General features: G+C 57.2%; 1 protein-coding gene across 1 annotated transcript in view; it reads right to left on the minus strand.

The window, feature by feature from the left end:
- Positions 1 to 13,540, minus strand: part of SRCAP (Snf2 related CREBBP activator protein) — a gene marked incomplete at its 5' end in the record, with an annotated part of 56,852 nt that overhangs the window by 18,983 nt on the left and 24,329 nt on the right. Inside the window, 6 exon segments of the mRNA XM_080639695.1 lie at positions 689 to 889; positions 2,301 to 2,477; positions 2,863 to 3,248; positions 4,031 to 4,200; positions 6,397 to 6,583; positions 11,261 to 11,397. Coding sequence (XP_080495821.1) covers positions 689 to 889; positions 2,301 to 2,477; positions 2,863 to 3,248; positions 4,031 to 4,200; positions 6,397 to 6,583; positions 11,261 to 11,397 — 1,258 coding nt within the window.

Consider the following 13,540-nt stretch of genomic DNA (forward strand, 5'->3'; position numbering starts at 1 on the left):
CACAAAATACCCCCAAAACACCCCAAAACCACCCCTAAATACCCTAAAAACACCCCAAAACACACAGAAACACCCCAAAAACACCCCCAAATACCCCCAAAACACCCCCAAAAGACACTGAAACACCCAAAAGTACCCTAAAAACACCCAAAACCACCGCAAAATACCCTAAAACCACCCCAAAATACCCTAAAAGCACCCCCCAAACCCCCCCTAAACCACCCCGAAACCCCCTAAACCACCCCAAATAAGGCCCCAATGACCCAATACTGGGGTTCCCCCCATGAACTTAAAGCCCCCCCCACTCTAAGGCTCCCCCCCCCAGTTTAGGCCCCCCCATTTCAATACCTTGAGCCCCCCCAAGACCCCCCCATTTAGCACCCATTTGAGCCCCCCCATTTTTAGGGTGCCCCCCCATTTAAACGCCTTTCACCCCACCCTTTAGCTCCATTTTAACCCCCCCCCCCCATTCACATGGGTCCCCCCCCGTCATTCATCCCAATGGGCCACCCCATTCAAGCCAAGCCCACCCCATGGACGATCCCATTCCAAAGGCGGGGGGGGGGGGGGGTCATCCCCATTCATCCCAATGGGCCACCCCATTCAAGCCAAGCTCCCCCCCCCCCCCCCCGCGGACGATCCCATTCCAAAACATGTGGGGGGGGGGGTGTCCCCCCCATTGACTTACGTGGGAGGCCGCGGGGGGGGGCGGCCAGTGCCAAGTGCCGCAGGGGGGGGGCCGCCAGGGTCAATTTGCTGCCTTGGAGCTGCAGGGTGAGGGGCTTGGCCCCCCCTCCACCCCCCCCAGGGGTGCCCCCCCCCCCCGGGGTGACCCCCCCGGGGCGCTGGGCCAAGGCTGCCAATTGGCCGATGCTCACCAGCTCGCCCGCTGTGGGGGGGGACACAATGGGTTAATGGGGGGCGGCCCCTTTAAGAGATGGGGGGGTTAATGGGGTCTATGGGGGGGTTAATGGGGTCTATGGGGGGTTAATGGGGGGGAAACAAGGGGTTAATGGGGTCTATGGGGGGCGTCATGGGGGGTATGCGGGGGTTAATGGGAGGGAACAATGGGTTAATGGGGGCGGCCCCTTTAAGGGGGGGGTAATGGGGTCTATGGGGGTGTTAATGGGGTCTATGGGGGGGTTAATGGGGTCTATGGGGGGCGTCATGGGGGGTATGCGGGGGTTAATGGGGGGGAACAATGGGTTAATGGGGGGCGTCCCCTTTAAGAGATGGGGGGGGTAATGGGGGTATGGGGGGGGTTTAATGGGGTCTATGGGATGGTGAATGGAGTATATAGAGGGTCAAAAGGGTTAATGGGGGGGGGTCTACGGGGGGGTCAATGGGGTCAATTTGGGAGGTCAATGGGGGGGGGCCATTGGTGTCTATGGGGGTGTTAATGGGGTCCATGGAGTGGGGGGGTCAATGATGTCTACGGGGGGGTCAATGGGGGGATCAATGGGGTCAATTTGGGAGGTCAATGGGGGGGGGCCATTGGTGTCTATGGGGGTGTTAATGGGGTCCATGGAGTGGGGGGGTCAATGATGTCTACGGGGGGGTCAATGGGGGAATCAATGGGGTCAATTTGAGAGGTCAATGGGGGGGGGCCATTGGTGTCTATGGGGGTGTTAATGGGGTCCATGGAGTGGGGGGGTCAATGATGTCTACGGGGGGGTCAATGGGGGAATCAATGGGGTCAATTTGGGAGGTCAATGGGGGGGGGCCATTGGTGTCTATGGGGGTGTTAATGGGGTCCATGGAGTGGGGGGGTCAATGATGTCTACGGGGGGGTCAATGGGGGAATCAATGGGGTCAATTTGGGAGGTCAATGGGGGGGGGCCATTGGTGTCTATGGGGGTGTTAATGGGGTCCATGGAGTGGGGGGGTCAATGATGTCTACGGGGGGGTCAATGGGGGAATCAATGGGGTCAATTTGGGAGGTCAATGGGGGGGGGCCATTGGTGTCTATGGGGGTGTTAATGGGGTCCATGGAGTGGGGGGGTCAATGATGTCTACGGGGGGGTCAATGGGGGAATCAATGGGGTCAATTTGGGAGGTCAATGGGGGGGGGCCATTGGTGTCTATGGGGGTGTTAATGGGGTCCATGGAGTGGGGGGGTCAATGATGTCTACAGGGGGGTCAATGGGGGGATCAATGGGGTCAATTTGGGAGGTCAATGGGGGGGGGCCATTGGTGTCTATGGGGGTGTTAATGGGGTCCATGGAGTGGGGGGGTCAATGATGTCTACAGGGGGGTCAATGGGGGGATCAATGGGGTCTATGGGGGGGGGGGTCACTCACAGGGCAGCCGGGCCTGCATGTCGGGGGCCAGCAGCAGGCGCTGGGGGCCAGGCCCAGGCAGGGCGTAGGCAGCCAAGGGGGGCCCCCCCTTGCCCCCCAAGTTGGGGGGGGCCGGGGGGGGGGCCTGAGGGGTCCCGGCAGGAGGGGGGGGGGTGGCCAAAGGTGCTGGAGGCAGCGCTGGGGCGGGGACAGAGAAGGGGTTAATGGAGGTCACGCCCCCTCCATCCATATATGGCCATAAACCACGCCCCCTTTCCCTGGCTCCGCCTCCGGCACGCCATATATGGCAATAAACACACCCACATTGCCTAGCTTTACACCTACGTAGCCCATATATGGCAACGCACCCCCACAACCCCTAGCTCCACCCCCTACACTGCCCATACATGGCAAGAACCACACCCCCATTACCTGGCTCCGCCCCTACAGAATCCATATATGGCAATAGCCATGCCCCATCCCGTGGCTCCAACCCCTACACTGCCCATATATGGCAATAACCACGCCCCCATCCCCCTGGCCCCAACCCCCTAGGCATCCCTAGGCCACGCCCCCTTCTCACCGTGGGCGGGGCCTCCGGGGGGCGGAGCCAAGGCGGGCAGCAGCGTGGGGGCGGGGCGAGGCGGGGCCCCCAGGGCCAATCCCAGCCCGAGGCCCAGCCCCGCCCCCCCGCCGGGCGGCAGCAGCTGATTGGCGGAGGGGGGGGCCGTGGGGGCGGGGCTTAGGGCGGCGGGGGCGGGGCTTAGGGCGGCGGGGGCGGGGTTGGCGAGGAGGGCGGGGCCCAGGGTCACGCCGGGGGTCACCAGCAGGGGCGGGGCCTGGCCCGGGGGGGGCGGGGCCGGGCTGAGGGGCAGCACCCCCAGCGGCGCCGGGGCGCCCCCTGCTGGCCGGGGGGTGTTGAGCAGCAGCACGGCGCGGCTCTCGGCCTTGGGGACCGGCTGCAGCATCCTATGGGGGGGGGGGGAGGGGGGGGTAAGGGGGTGAGGAGCATCCCTATTGACCCCCATTGCCCCCCCATTACCCCCACTGGCCCTAATTACCCCCCCATTGCTCCCCTCCATTACCCCCATTACCCCCTGTATTGCCCCCCATTACCTCCCTCTATTGCCCCTCATTACCCATTACCCCCCTCCCTTACCCCCATTACCCCCTGTATTGCCCCCCATTACCTCCCTCTATTGCCCCCCCATTGCTCCCCCCCAATACCCCCTGTATTGCCCCCATTACCTCCCTCTATTGCCTCTCATTCCCCCCCATTGCTCCCCCCCATTACCCCCTGTATTGCCCCCATTACCCCCTGCATTGCCCCCCATTACCTCCCTCTATTGCCCCCCATTGCTCCCCTCCATTACCCCCATTACCCCCATTACCCCCTGTATTGCCCCCCATTACCTACCTCTATTGCCCCCCCATTGCTCCCCTCCCTTACCCCCATTACCCTCTGTATTGCCTCCCATTACCTCCCTCTATTGCCCCTCATTACCCTCCCATTACCCCCTTTACCCCCTGTATTGCCCCCCATTACCTCCCTCTATTGCCCCCCCATTGCTCCCCTCCATTACCCCCATTACCCCCAGTATTGCCCCCCATTACCTCCCTCTATTGCCCCCCCATTGCTCCCCTCCATTACCCCCATTACCCCCTGTATTGCCCCCCATTACCTCCCTCTATTGCCCCCCCATTGCTCCCCCCCATTACCCCCTGCCTTGCCCCCCGCGCCCCCCCCTCACCGGTTGACTTTCATGCGGACGGGCTTGGGGCGCGGGGGGGGGTCGGGGGCGGCGGCCACGTCCTCCAGGTGCCGGCGGGTGACGCGCCAGCGCGGCAGGAAGGTGTCGGCGGCGTAGCGCGAGACCCGGCCCTCCAGCGCCAGCAGGTCAAAGAGCGCCGGGTCCACGTGCTGGGGGGGGCAGACAGGGACCGTAGGGAGAGAGCAGAGCGGGACCATAGAGAGACACCATAGAGAGACCAGAGAGACACCAGAGAGAGACCATAGAGAGACCATAGAGAGACCATAGAAAGACCAGAGAAACACCATAGAGAGAGACCAGAGAGACACCATAGAGAGACCAGAGAGACACCATAGAGAGACCATAGAGAGACCATAGAGAGACCATAGAAAGACCAGAGAAACACCATAGAGAGAGACCAGAGAGACACCATAGAGAGACCAGAGAGAGACCATAGAGAGACCATAGAGACACCATAGAGAGACCATAGAGAGACCAGAGAGAGACCAGAGAGACACCATAGAGAGACCAGAGAGACACCATAGAGAGAGACCAGACACCATAGAGAGACCATAGAGAGACCAGAGAGACACCATAGAGAGACCAGAGACACCATAGACCAAAGAGAGACCATAGAGAGACCAGAGAGACACCATAGAGAGAGACCAGAGAGAGAGCATAGAGAGACCATAGAGAGACCAGAGAGACACCATAGAGAGAGACCAGAGAGACACCATAGAGAGACCAGAGAGACACCATAGAGAGACCAGAGAGAGACCATAGAGAGACCATAGAGAGACCATAGGGACCATAGAGAGACCAGAGAGACACCATAGACCAGAGAGAGGCCATAGAGAGACCATAGAGAGACCAGAGAGACACCATAGAGAGACCAGAGAGACACCATAGAGAAAGACCAGACACCATAGAGAGACCATAGAGAGACCAGAGAAAGACCATAGAAAGACCATAGAGAGACCAGAGAGACACCATAGAGAGACACCATAGAGAGACCAGAGAGAGACCAGAGAGAGACCATAGAGAGACCATAGAGAGACCATAGAGAGAGCATGGAGATACCATAGAGAGAGCATGGAGAGAGACCAGAGAGACACCATAGAGAGACCAGAGAGACACCATAGAGAGACCAGAGAGAGACCAGAGAGAGACCAGAGAGAGACCATAGAGAGACCATAGAGAGAGCATGGAGATACCATAGAGAGAGCATGGAGAGAGACCAGAGAGACACCATAGAGAGACCAGAGAGAGACCATAGAGAGACCATAGAGACACCATAGAGAGACCATAGAGAGACCAGAGAGAGACCAGAGAGACACCATAGAGAGAGACCAGACACCATAGAGAGACCATAGAGAGACCAGAGAGACACCATAGAGAGACCAGAGAGAGACCAGAGAGAGACCAGAGAGAGACCAGAGAGACACCATAGAGAGACCATAGAGAGACCACAGAGACACCATAGAGAGACCAGAGAGAGACCAGAGAGAGACCAGAGAGACACCATAGAGAGACCAGAGAGAGACCATAGAGAGACCATAGAGACCATAGAGAGACCAGAGAGACACCATAGAGAGACCAGAGAGACACCATAGAGAGACCATAGAGGAACCATAGAAAGACCATAAAGAAACCATAGAGAGACCATAGAAAGACTATAGTAACCATACAGTGACCATAGAGAGCACAGAGTGACCATAGAGACCACAGAGTGACCATAGAGAGACCACAGTAACCATAGAGTGACCATAGAGAGCATAAAGTGACCAAAGAGAGACCAGAGTAACCATAGAGTGAGCATAGAGACCATACAGTGACCATAGAGAGCACAGAGTGACCATAGAGAGACCATAGAGTGACCATAGAGAGACCACAGTAACCATAGAGTGACCATACAGACCGTAGAGTGACCATAGAGACCATAGAGTGACCATAGAGAGACCATAGAGACCATAGAGTGACCATAGAGACCGTAGAGTGACCATAGAGACCATAGAGTGACCATAGAGACCATAGAGTGACCATAGAGAGACCACAGTAACCATAGAGTGACCACAGAGACTATAGAGTGATTATAGAGACCATAGAGTGACCATAGAGAGACCACAGTAACCATAGAGTGACCACAGAGACCATAGAGTGATTATAGAGACCATAGAGTGACCATAGAGAGACCACAGTAACCATAGAGTGACCATAGAGACCGTAGAGTGACCATAGAGACCACAGAGCGACCATAGAGCCCCCCCCAGAGACCCCATGGAGACCCCATAGAGACCCCATGTTGCCCGCCACCTCCCCCCCCCCCCCCCCACCCCTCACTCCCCCCGGCCCGTAGGGGGCGCCACCTGGAAGGGGTGGCGCTCGAGGGCGCGCAGGACGAGGGCGGCGGTGCGGAAGCAGAGGCCCGGGGTGACGAAGGGCGAGCGCAGGGGCCGGGGCTCGAAGAGGTCGGGGTGGTTGCAGACCTTGCGCAGCTGCATCAGGACGTTGAGCACGCTCAGGAAGTGCCCGCTCGCCAGCGTGGCCTTGGTGCTGCAATGGCGGGGGGGGGCCCACAGTGTAGGGGCTATAGGGGGGGATGGCGGGGGGGGTGGGGGTAATGGGGGGAATTGGGGGTGATGGGGGAATGGGGGTGATGGGGGAATGGGGTAATGGGGGTAATGGGGGAATGGGGGTGATGGGGGTAATGGGGGTGATGGGGGGAATGGGGTAATCGGGGTGATGGGGGGAATGGGGGTGATGGGGGGATGGGGGAATGGGGGTGATGGGGTAATGGGGGGAATGGGGGTGATGGGGGAATGGGGGTGATGGGGGGAATGGGGTAATGGGGGTGATGGGGGGAATGGGGTAATGGGGGTGATGGGGGGAATGGGGGTAATGGGGTAATGGGGGTGATGGGGGGAATGGGGGTAATGGGGTAATGGGGGTGATGGGGGGAATGGGGGTAATGGGGGTGATGGGGGGATGGGGTAATGGGGGTGATGGGGGGATGGGGGTGATGGGGGGAATGGGGGTAATGGGGTAATGGGGGGATGGGGGTGATGGGGGGAATGGGGGTGATGGGGCTATCGGGTGTATAGGGGGCAATGGGGGTACAGGGGCTCGAGGGCACGGACTCGTGTTGGGGCACCGGGACACACGTTACACGCATGAACACGCGTGTTATGCACATGCAGCACACATAAACACGTGTGTTGCACACATGCACTCCGTTACACGAACATGTATGTTACAGGCATGAACACACGTGTTACACGCAAGCATACATGTTACAGGCATGAACACATCCGTTACACACAAACATACATGTTACAGGCATGAAAACCTCTGAAAACCCATGTTACACACACGAACACCCATGACTACACATGTTACATCCATGACCACCCGTGTTCCACACATGAACACCCATGACCACACGTGTTACATCCATGAACACACATGAACATGTGTTACACCCATGATGTGTTACACACGTGTTCCATGCATGAACACCCACGTTACACCCATGACCACGTGTTCCACACATGTTCCACACATGAACACCCACGTTACACCCATGACCACACGTGTTCCACCCACGTTACACCCAGGACCACACATGTTCCACCCACGTTACACCCATGACCACACATGTTCCACCCACGTTACACCCATGACCACACGTGTTCCACCCACGTTACACCCATGACCACACATGTTACAGCCACGACCACACGTGTTACAGCCACGTTACACCCATGACCACACGTGTTCCACCCACGTTACACCCACGACCACACGTGTTCCACCCACGTTACACCCATGACCACACGTGTTACAGTCACGACCACAAGTGTTACAGCCATGTTACACCCATGACCACACGTGTTACATCCACGACCACACGTGTTACAGCCACGTTACACCCATGACCACACGTGTTCCACCATTACACCCATGACCACACATGTTCCAGCCACGTTACACCCGTGACCACACGTGTTCCACCCACGTTAAACCCATGACCACACGTGTTCCACCCATGACCACACGTGTTACAGCCAAGTTACACCCATGACCACACGTGTTCCACCCACGTTCCACCCATGACCACACGTGTTACACCCACGACCACACGTGTTCCACCCACGTTACACCCATGACCACACGTGTTCCACCCACGTTACACCCATGACCACACGTGTTCCACCCATGACCACACATGTTACACCCATGACCACACGTGTTACAGCCACGTTACACCCATGACCACACGTGTTCCACCCACGTTACACCCATGACCACACGTGTTCCACCCATGTTCCACCCATGACCACACGTGTTACAGCCACGACCACACGTGTTCCACCGTTACACCCATGACCACACGTGTTACAGCCACGACCACACGTGTTCCACCGTTACACCCATGACCACACGTGTTCCACCCACGTTACACCCATGACCACACGTGTTACAGCCACGACCACACGTGTTACAGCCACGTTACACCCGTGACCACACGTGTTCCACCCATGACCACACGTGTTCCACCATTACACCCATGACCACACATGTTCCACCCATGACCACACGTGTTACAGCCACGTTACACCCATGACCACACGTGTTCCACCCACGTTCCACCCATGACCACACGTGTTATACCCACGTTCCACCCATGACCACACGTGTTACACCCACGACCACACGTGTTACAGCCACGTTACACCCACGACCACACGTGTTCCACCCACGTTCCACCCACGACCACACGTGTTCCACCCACGTTACACCCATGACCACACGTGTTCCACCCATGACCACACATGTTACAGCCATGTTCCACCCATGACCACACGTGTTCCACCCATGTTCCACCCATGACCACACGTGTTACACCCATGACCACACGTGTTCCACCGTTACACCCATGACCACACGTGTTACAGCCACGACCACACGTGTTACACCCACGTTACACTCATGACCACACGTGTTCCACCGTTACACCCATGACCACACGTGTTCCACCCACGTTACACCCACGACCACACGTGTTCCACCCACGTTACACCCATGACCACACGTGTTCCACCCACGTTACACCCACGACCACACGTGTTCCACCCACGTTACACCCACGACCACACGTGTTCCACCGTTACACCCATGACCACACATGTTCCACCCACGTTACACCCATGACCACACGTGTTCCACCCACGTTACACCCATGACCACACATGTTCCACCCACGTTACACCCATGACCACACATGTTCCACCCACGTTACACCCCTGACGTGTTCCACACATGTTACACCCATGACCACACGTGTTCCACCCACGTTCCACCCATGACCACACGTGTTCCACCCACGACCACACATGTTCCACCCACGTTACACCCATGACCACACGTGTTCCACCCATGACCACACATGTTACACCCATGTTCCACCCATGACCACACGTGTTCCACCCATGTTCCACCCATGACCACACGTGTTACACCCATGACCACACGTGTTCCACCGTTACACCCATGACCACACGTGTTCCACCCACGTTACACCCATGACCACACGTGTTACAGCCACATTACACCCATGACCACACGTGTTCCACCCACGTTACACCCGTGACCACACGTGTTACACCCGTGACCACACGTGTTCCACCCATGACCACACGTGTTCCACCCACGTTACACCCATGACCACACGTGTTCCACCCACGTTACACCCACGACCACACGTGTTCCACCCACGTTACACCCATGACCACACGTGTTCCACCCACGTTACACCCATGACCACACATGTTCCACCCACGTTACACCCATGACCACACATGTTACAGCCACGACCACACATGTTCCAGCCACGTTACACCCATGACCACACGTGTTCCACCGTTACACCCATGACCACACGTGTTACAGCCACGACCACACATGTTCCAGCCACGTTACACCCATGACCACACGTGTTACACCGTTACACCCATGACCACACGTGTTACAGCCACGTTACACCCATGACCACACGTGTTCCACCGTTACACCCATGACCACACGTGTTACAGCCACGACCACACATGTTCCAGCCACGTTACACCCATGACCACACGTGTTACACCCATGACTACACGTGTTACACCCATGACCACACGTGTTCCACCGTTACACCCGTGACCACACGTGTTCCACCGTTACACCCATGACCACACGTGTTCCACCCACGTTACACCCACGACCACACGTGTTCCACCCACGTTACACCCATGACCACACGTGTTCCACCCACGTTACACCCATGACCACACGTGTTCCACCCACGTTACACCCACGACCACACGTGTTCCACCCACGTTACACCCATGACCACACGTGTTCCACCCACGTTACACCCATGACCACACATGTTCCACCCACGTTACACCCCTGACGTGTTCCACACATGTTACACCCATGACCACACGTGTTCCACCCACGTTCCACCCATGACCACACGTGTTCCACCCATGACCACACGTGTTACACCCATGACCACACGTGTTCCACCGTTACACCCATGACCACATGTGTTCCACCGTTACACCCATGACCACACGTGTTCCACCCACGTTACACCCGTGACCACACGTGTTACACCCATGACTACACGTGTTACACGCATGACCACACGTGTTCCACCGTTACACCCATGACCACACGTGTTCCACCCACGTTACACCCGTGACCACACGTGTTACACCCATGACTACACGTGTTACACGCATGACCACACGTGTTCCACCGTTACACCCATGACCACACGTGTTACACCCACGTTACACCCATGACCACACGTGTTCCACCCACGTTACACCCGTGACCACACGTGTTCCACCGTTACACCCATGACCACACGTGTTCCACCGTTACACCCATGACCACACGTGTTCCACCCACGTTACACCCGTGACCACACGTGTTACACCCATGACCACACGTGTTCCACCCATGACCACACGTGTTCCACCCATGACCACAAGTGTTCCACCCGTGTTCCACCCATGACCACACGTGTTCCACCCACGTTACACCCGTGACCACACGTGTTACACCCATGACCACACGTGTTCCACCCACGTTACACCCGTGACCACACGTGTTCCACCCACGACCACACGTGTTCCACCCGTGTTCCACCCATGACCGCCCGCGTGTCCCCCCCGGCACCTGGCCTGCGCCATGAAGTCGTCGTAGAGGAAGCGCTGGCGCTGGGACAGGCGGCACCGGAGGACGTGCTCGAACTTCTGCGGCATTTGCTTCTCCACGTCCACCTTGAGGCGCCGCAGCAGGAACGGGCGCAGCACCTGGGGGGGGGGGGGGGAATGTGTGGGGCGGCCCCATAGCGACCAGCGCCCCCCATCCACACCCATAATGGTACCCCCATCCCCATATATAACCCCATAATGGTACCCCCATCCCCATAGAGACCCCCATAATGGTACCCCCATCCCCATATAGACCCCCATAGGGTACCCCCATCCCCATATAGACCCCCATAGGGTACCCCCATCCCCATATAGACACCCGTAGGGTACCCCCATCCCCATATAGACACCCATAGGGTACCCCCATCCCCATAGAGACCCCCATAATGGTACCCCCATCCCCATATAGACACCCATAGGGTACCCCCATCCCTATATAGACACCCTATAATGGTACCCCCATCCCCATATATAACCCCATAATGGTACCCCCATCCCCATATAGACCCCCATAATGGTACCCCCATCCCCATATAGACACCCATAGGGTACCCCCATCCCCATAGAGACCCCCATGATGGTACCCCCATCCCCATATAGACACCTATAGGGTACCCCCATCCCCATATAGACACACATAGGGTACCCCCATCCCCATATAGACACCCATAGGGTACCCCCATCCCCATATAGACCCCCATAGGGTACCCCCATCCCCATATAGACCCCCATAGGGTACACCCATCCCCATAGAGACCCCCATAATGGTACCCCCATCCCCATAGAGACCCCCATAATGGTACCCCCATCCCTATATAGACACCCTATAACGGTACCCCCATCCCCATATAGACCCCCATAGGGTACCCCCATCCCCATATAGAAACCCATAGGGTACCCCCATCCCCATATAGACACCCGTAGGGTACCCCCATCCCCATATAGACACCCATAGGGTACCCCCATCCCCATAGAGACCCCCATAATGGTACCCCCATCCCCATATAGACACCCATAGGGTACCCCCATCCCTATATAGACACCCTATAATGGTACCCCCATCCCCATATATAACCCCATAATGGTACCCCCATCCCCATATAGACCCCCATAATGGTACCCCCATCCCCATATAGACACCCATAGGGTACCCCCATCCCCATAGAGACCCCCATGATGGTACCCCCATCCCCATATAGACACCTATAGGGTACCCCCATCCCCATATAGACACACATAGGGTACCCCCATCCCCATATAGACACCCATAGGGTACCCCCATCCCTATATAGACACCCTATAATGGTACCCCCATCCCCATATATAACCCCATAATGGTACCCCCATCCCCATATAGACCCCCATGATGGTACTCCCATCCCCATATAGACACCCATAGGGTACCCCCATCCCCATATAGACACACATAGGGTACCCCCATCCCCATATAGACACCCATAGAGTACCCCCATCCCCATATAGACCCCCATAGGGTACCCCCATCCCCATATAGACCCCCATAATGGTACCCCCATCCCTATATAGACACCCATAGAGTACCTCCATCCCCATATAGACACCCATAGGGTACCCCCATCCCCATATAGACCCCCATAGGGTACACCCATCCCCATAGAGACCCCCATAATGGTACCCCCAGCCCTATATAGACACCCATAGGGTACCCCCATCCCCATATAGACACCCATAGGGTACCCCCATCCCTATATAGACACACATAGGGTACCCCCATCCCCATATAGACCCCCATAGGGTACACCCATCCCCATAGAGACCCCCATAATGGTACCCCCATCCCTATATAGACCCCCATAGGGTCCACCCATCCCCATAGAGACCCCCATAATGGTACCCCCAGCCCTATATAGACACCCATAGGGTACCCCCATCCCCATATAGAAACCCATAGGGTACCCCCATCCCCATATAGACACCCGTAGGGTACCCCCATCCCCATATAGACACCCATAGGGTACCCCCATCCCCATAGAGACCCCCATAATGGTACCCCCATCCCTATATAGACACCCATAGGGTACCCCCATCCCCATAGAGACCTCCATAATGGTACCCCCATCCCCATATAGACACCCATAGGGTACCCCCATCCCCATAATGGTACCCACCATCCCCATCCACACCCATAATGATGCTCCCCATCCCCATCCACACCCATAACGATGCTCCCCATCCCCATCCACACCCATAATGATGCTCCCCA

The sequence above is a fragment of the Psittacula echo genome, assembly GCF_963264785.1.
Source record: "Psittacula echo genome assembly, contig: SCAFFOLD_79, whole genome shotgun sequence".
Classification (NCBI taxonomy): Eukaryota; Metazoa; Chordata; class Aves; order Psittaciformes; family Psittacidae; genus Psittacula; species Psittacula echo.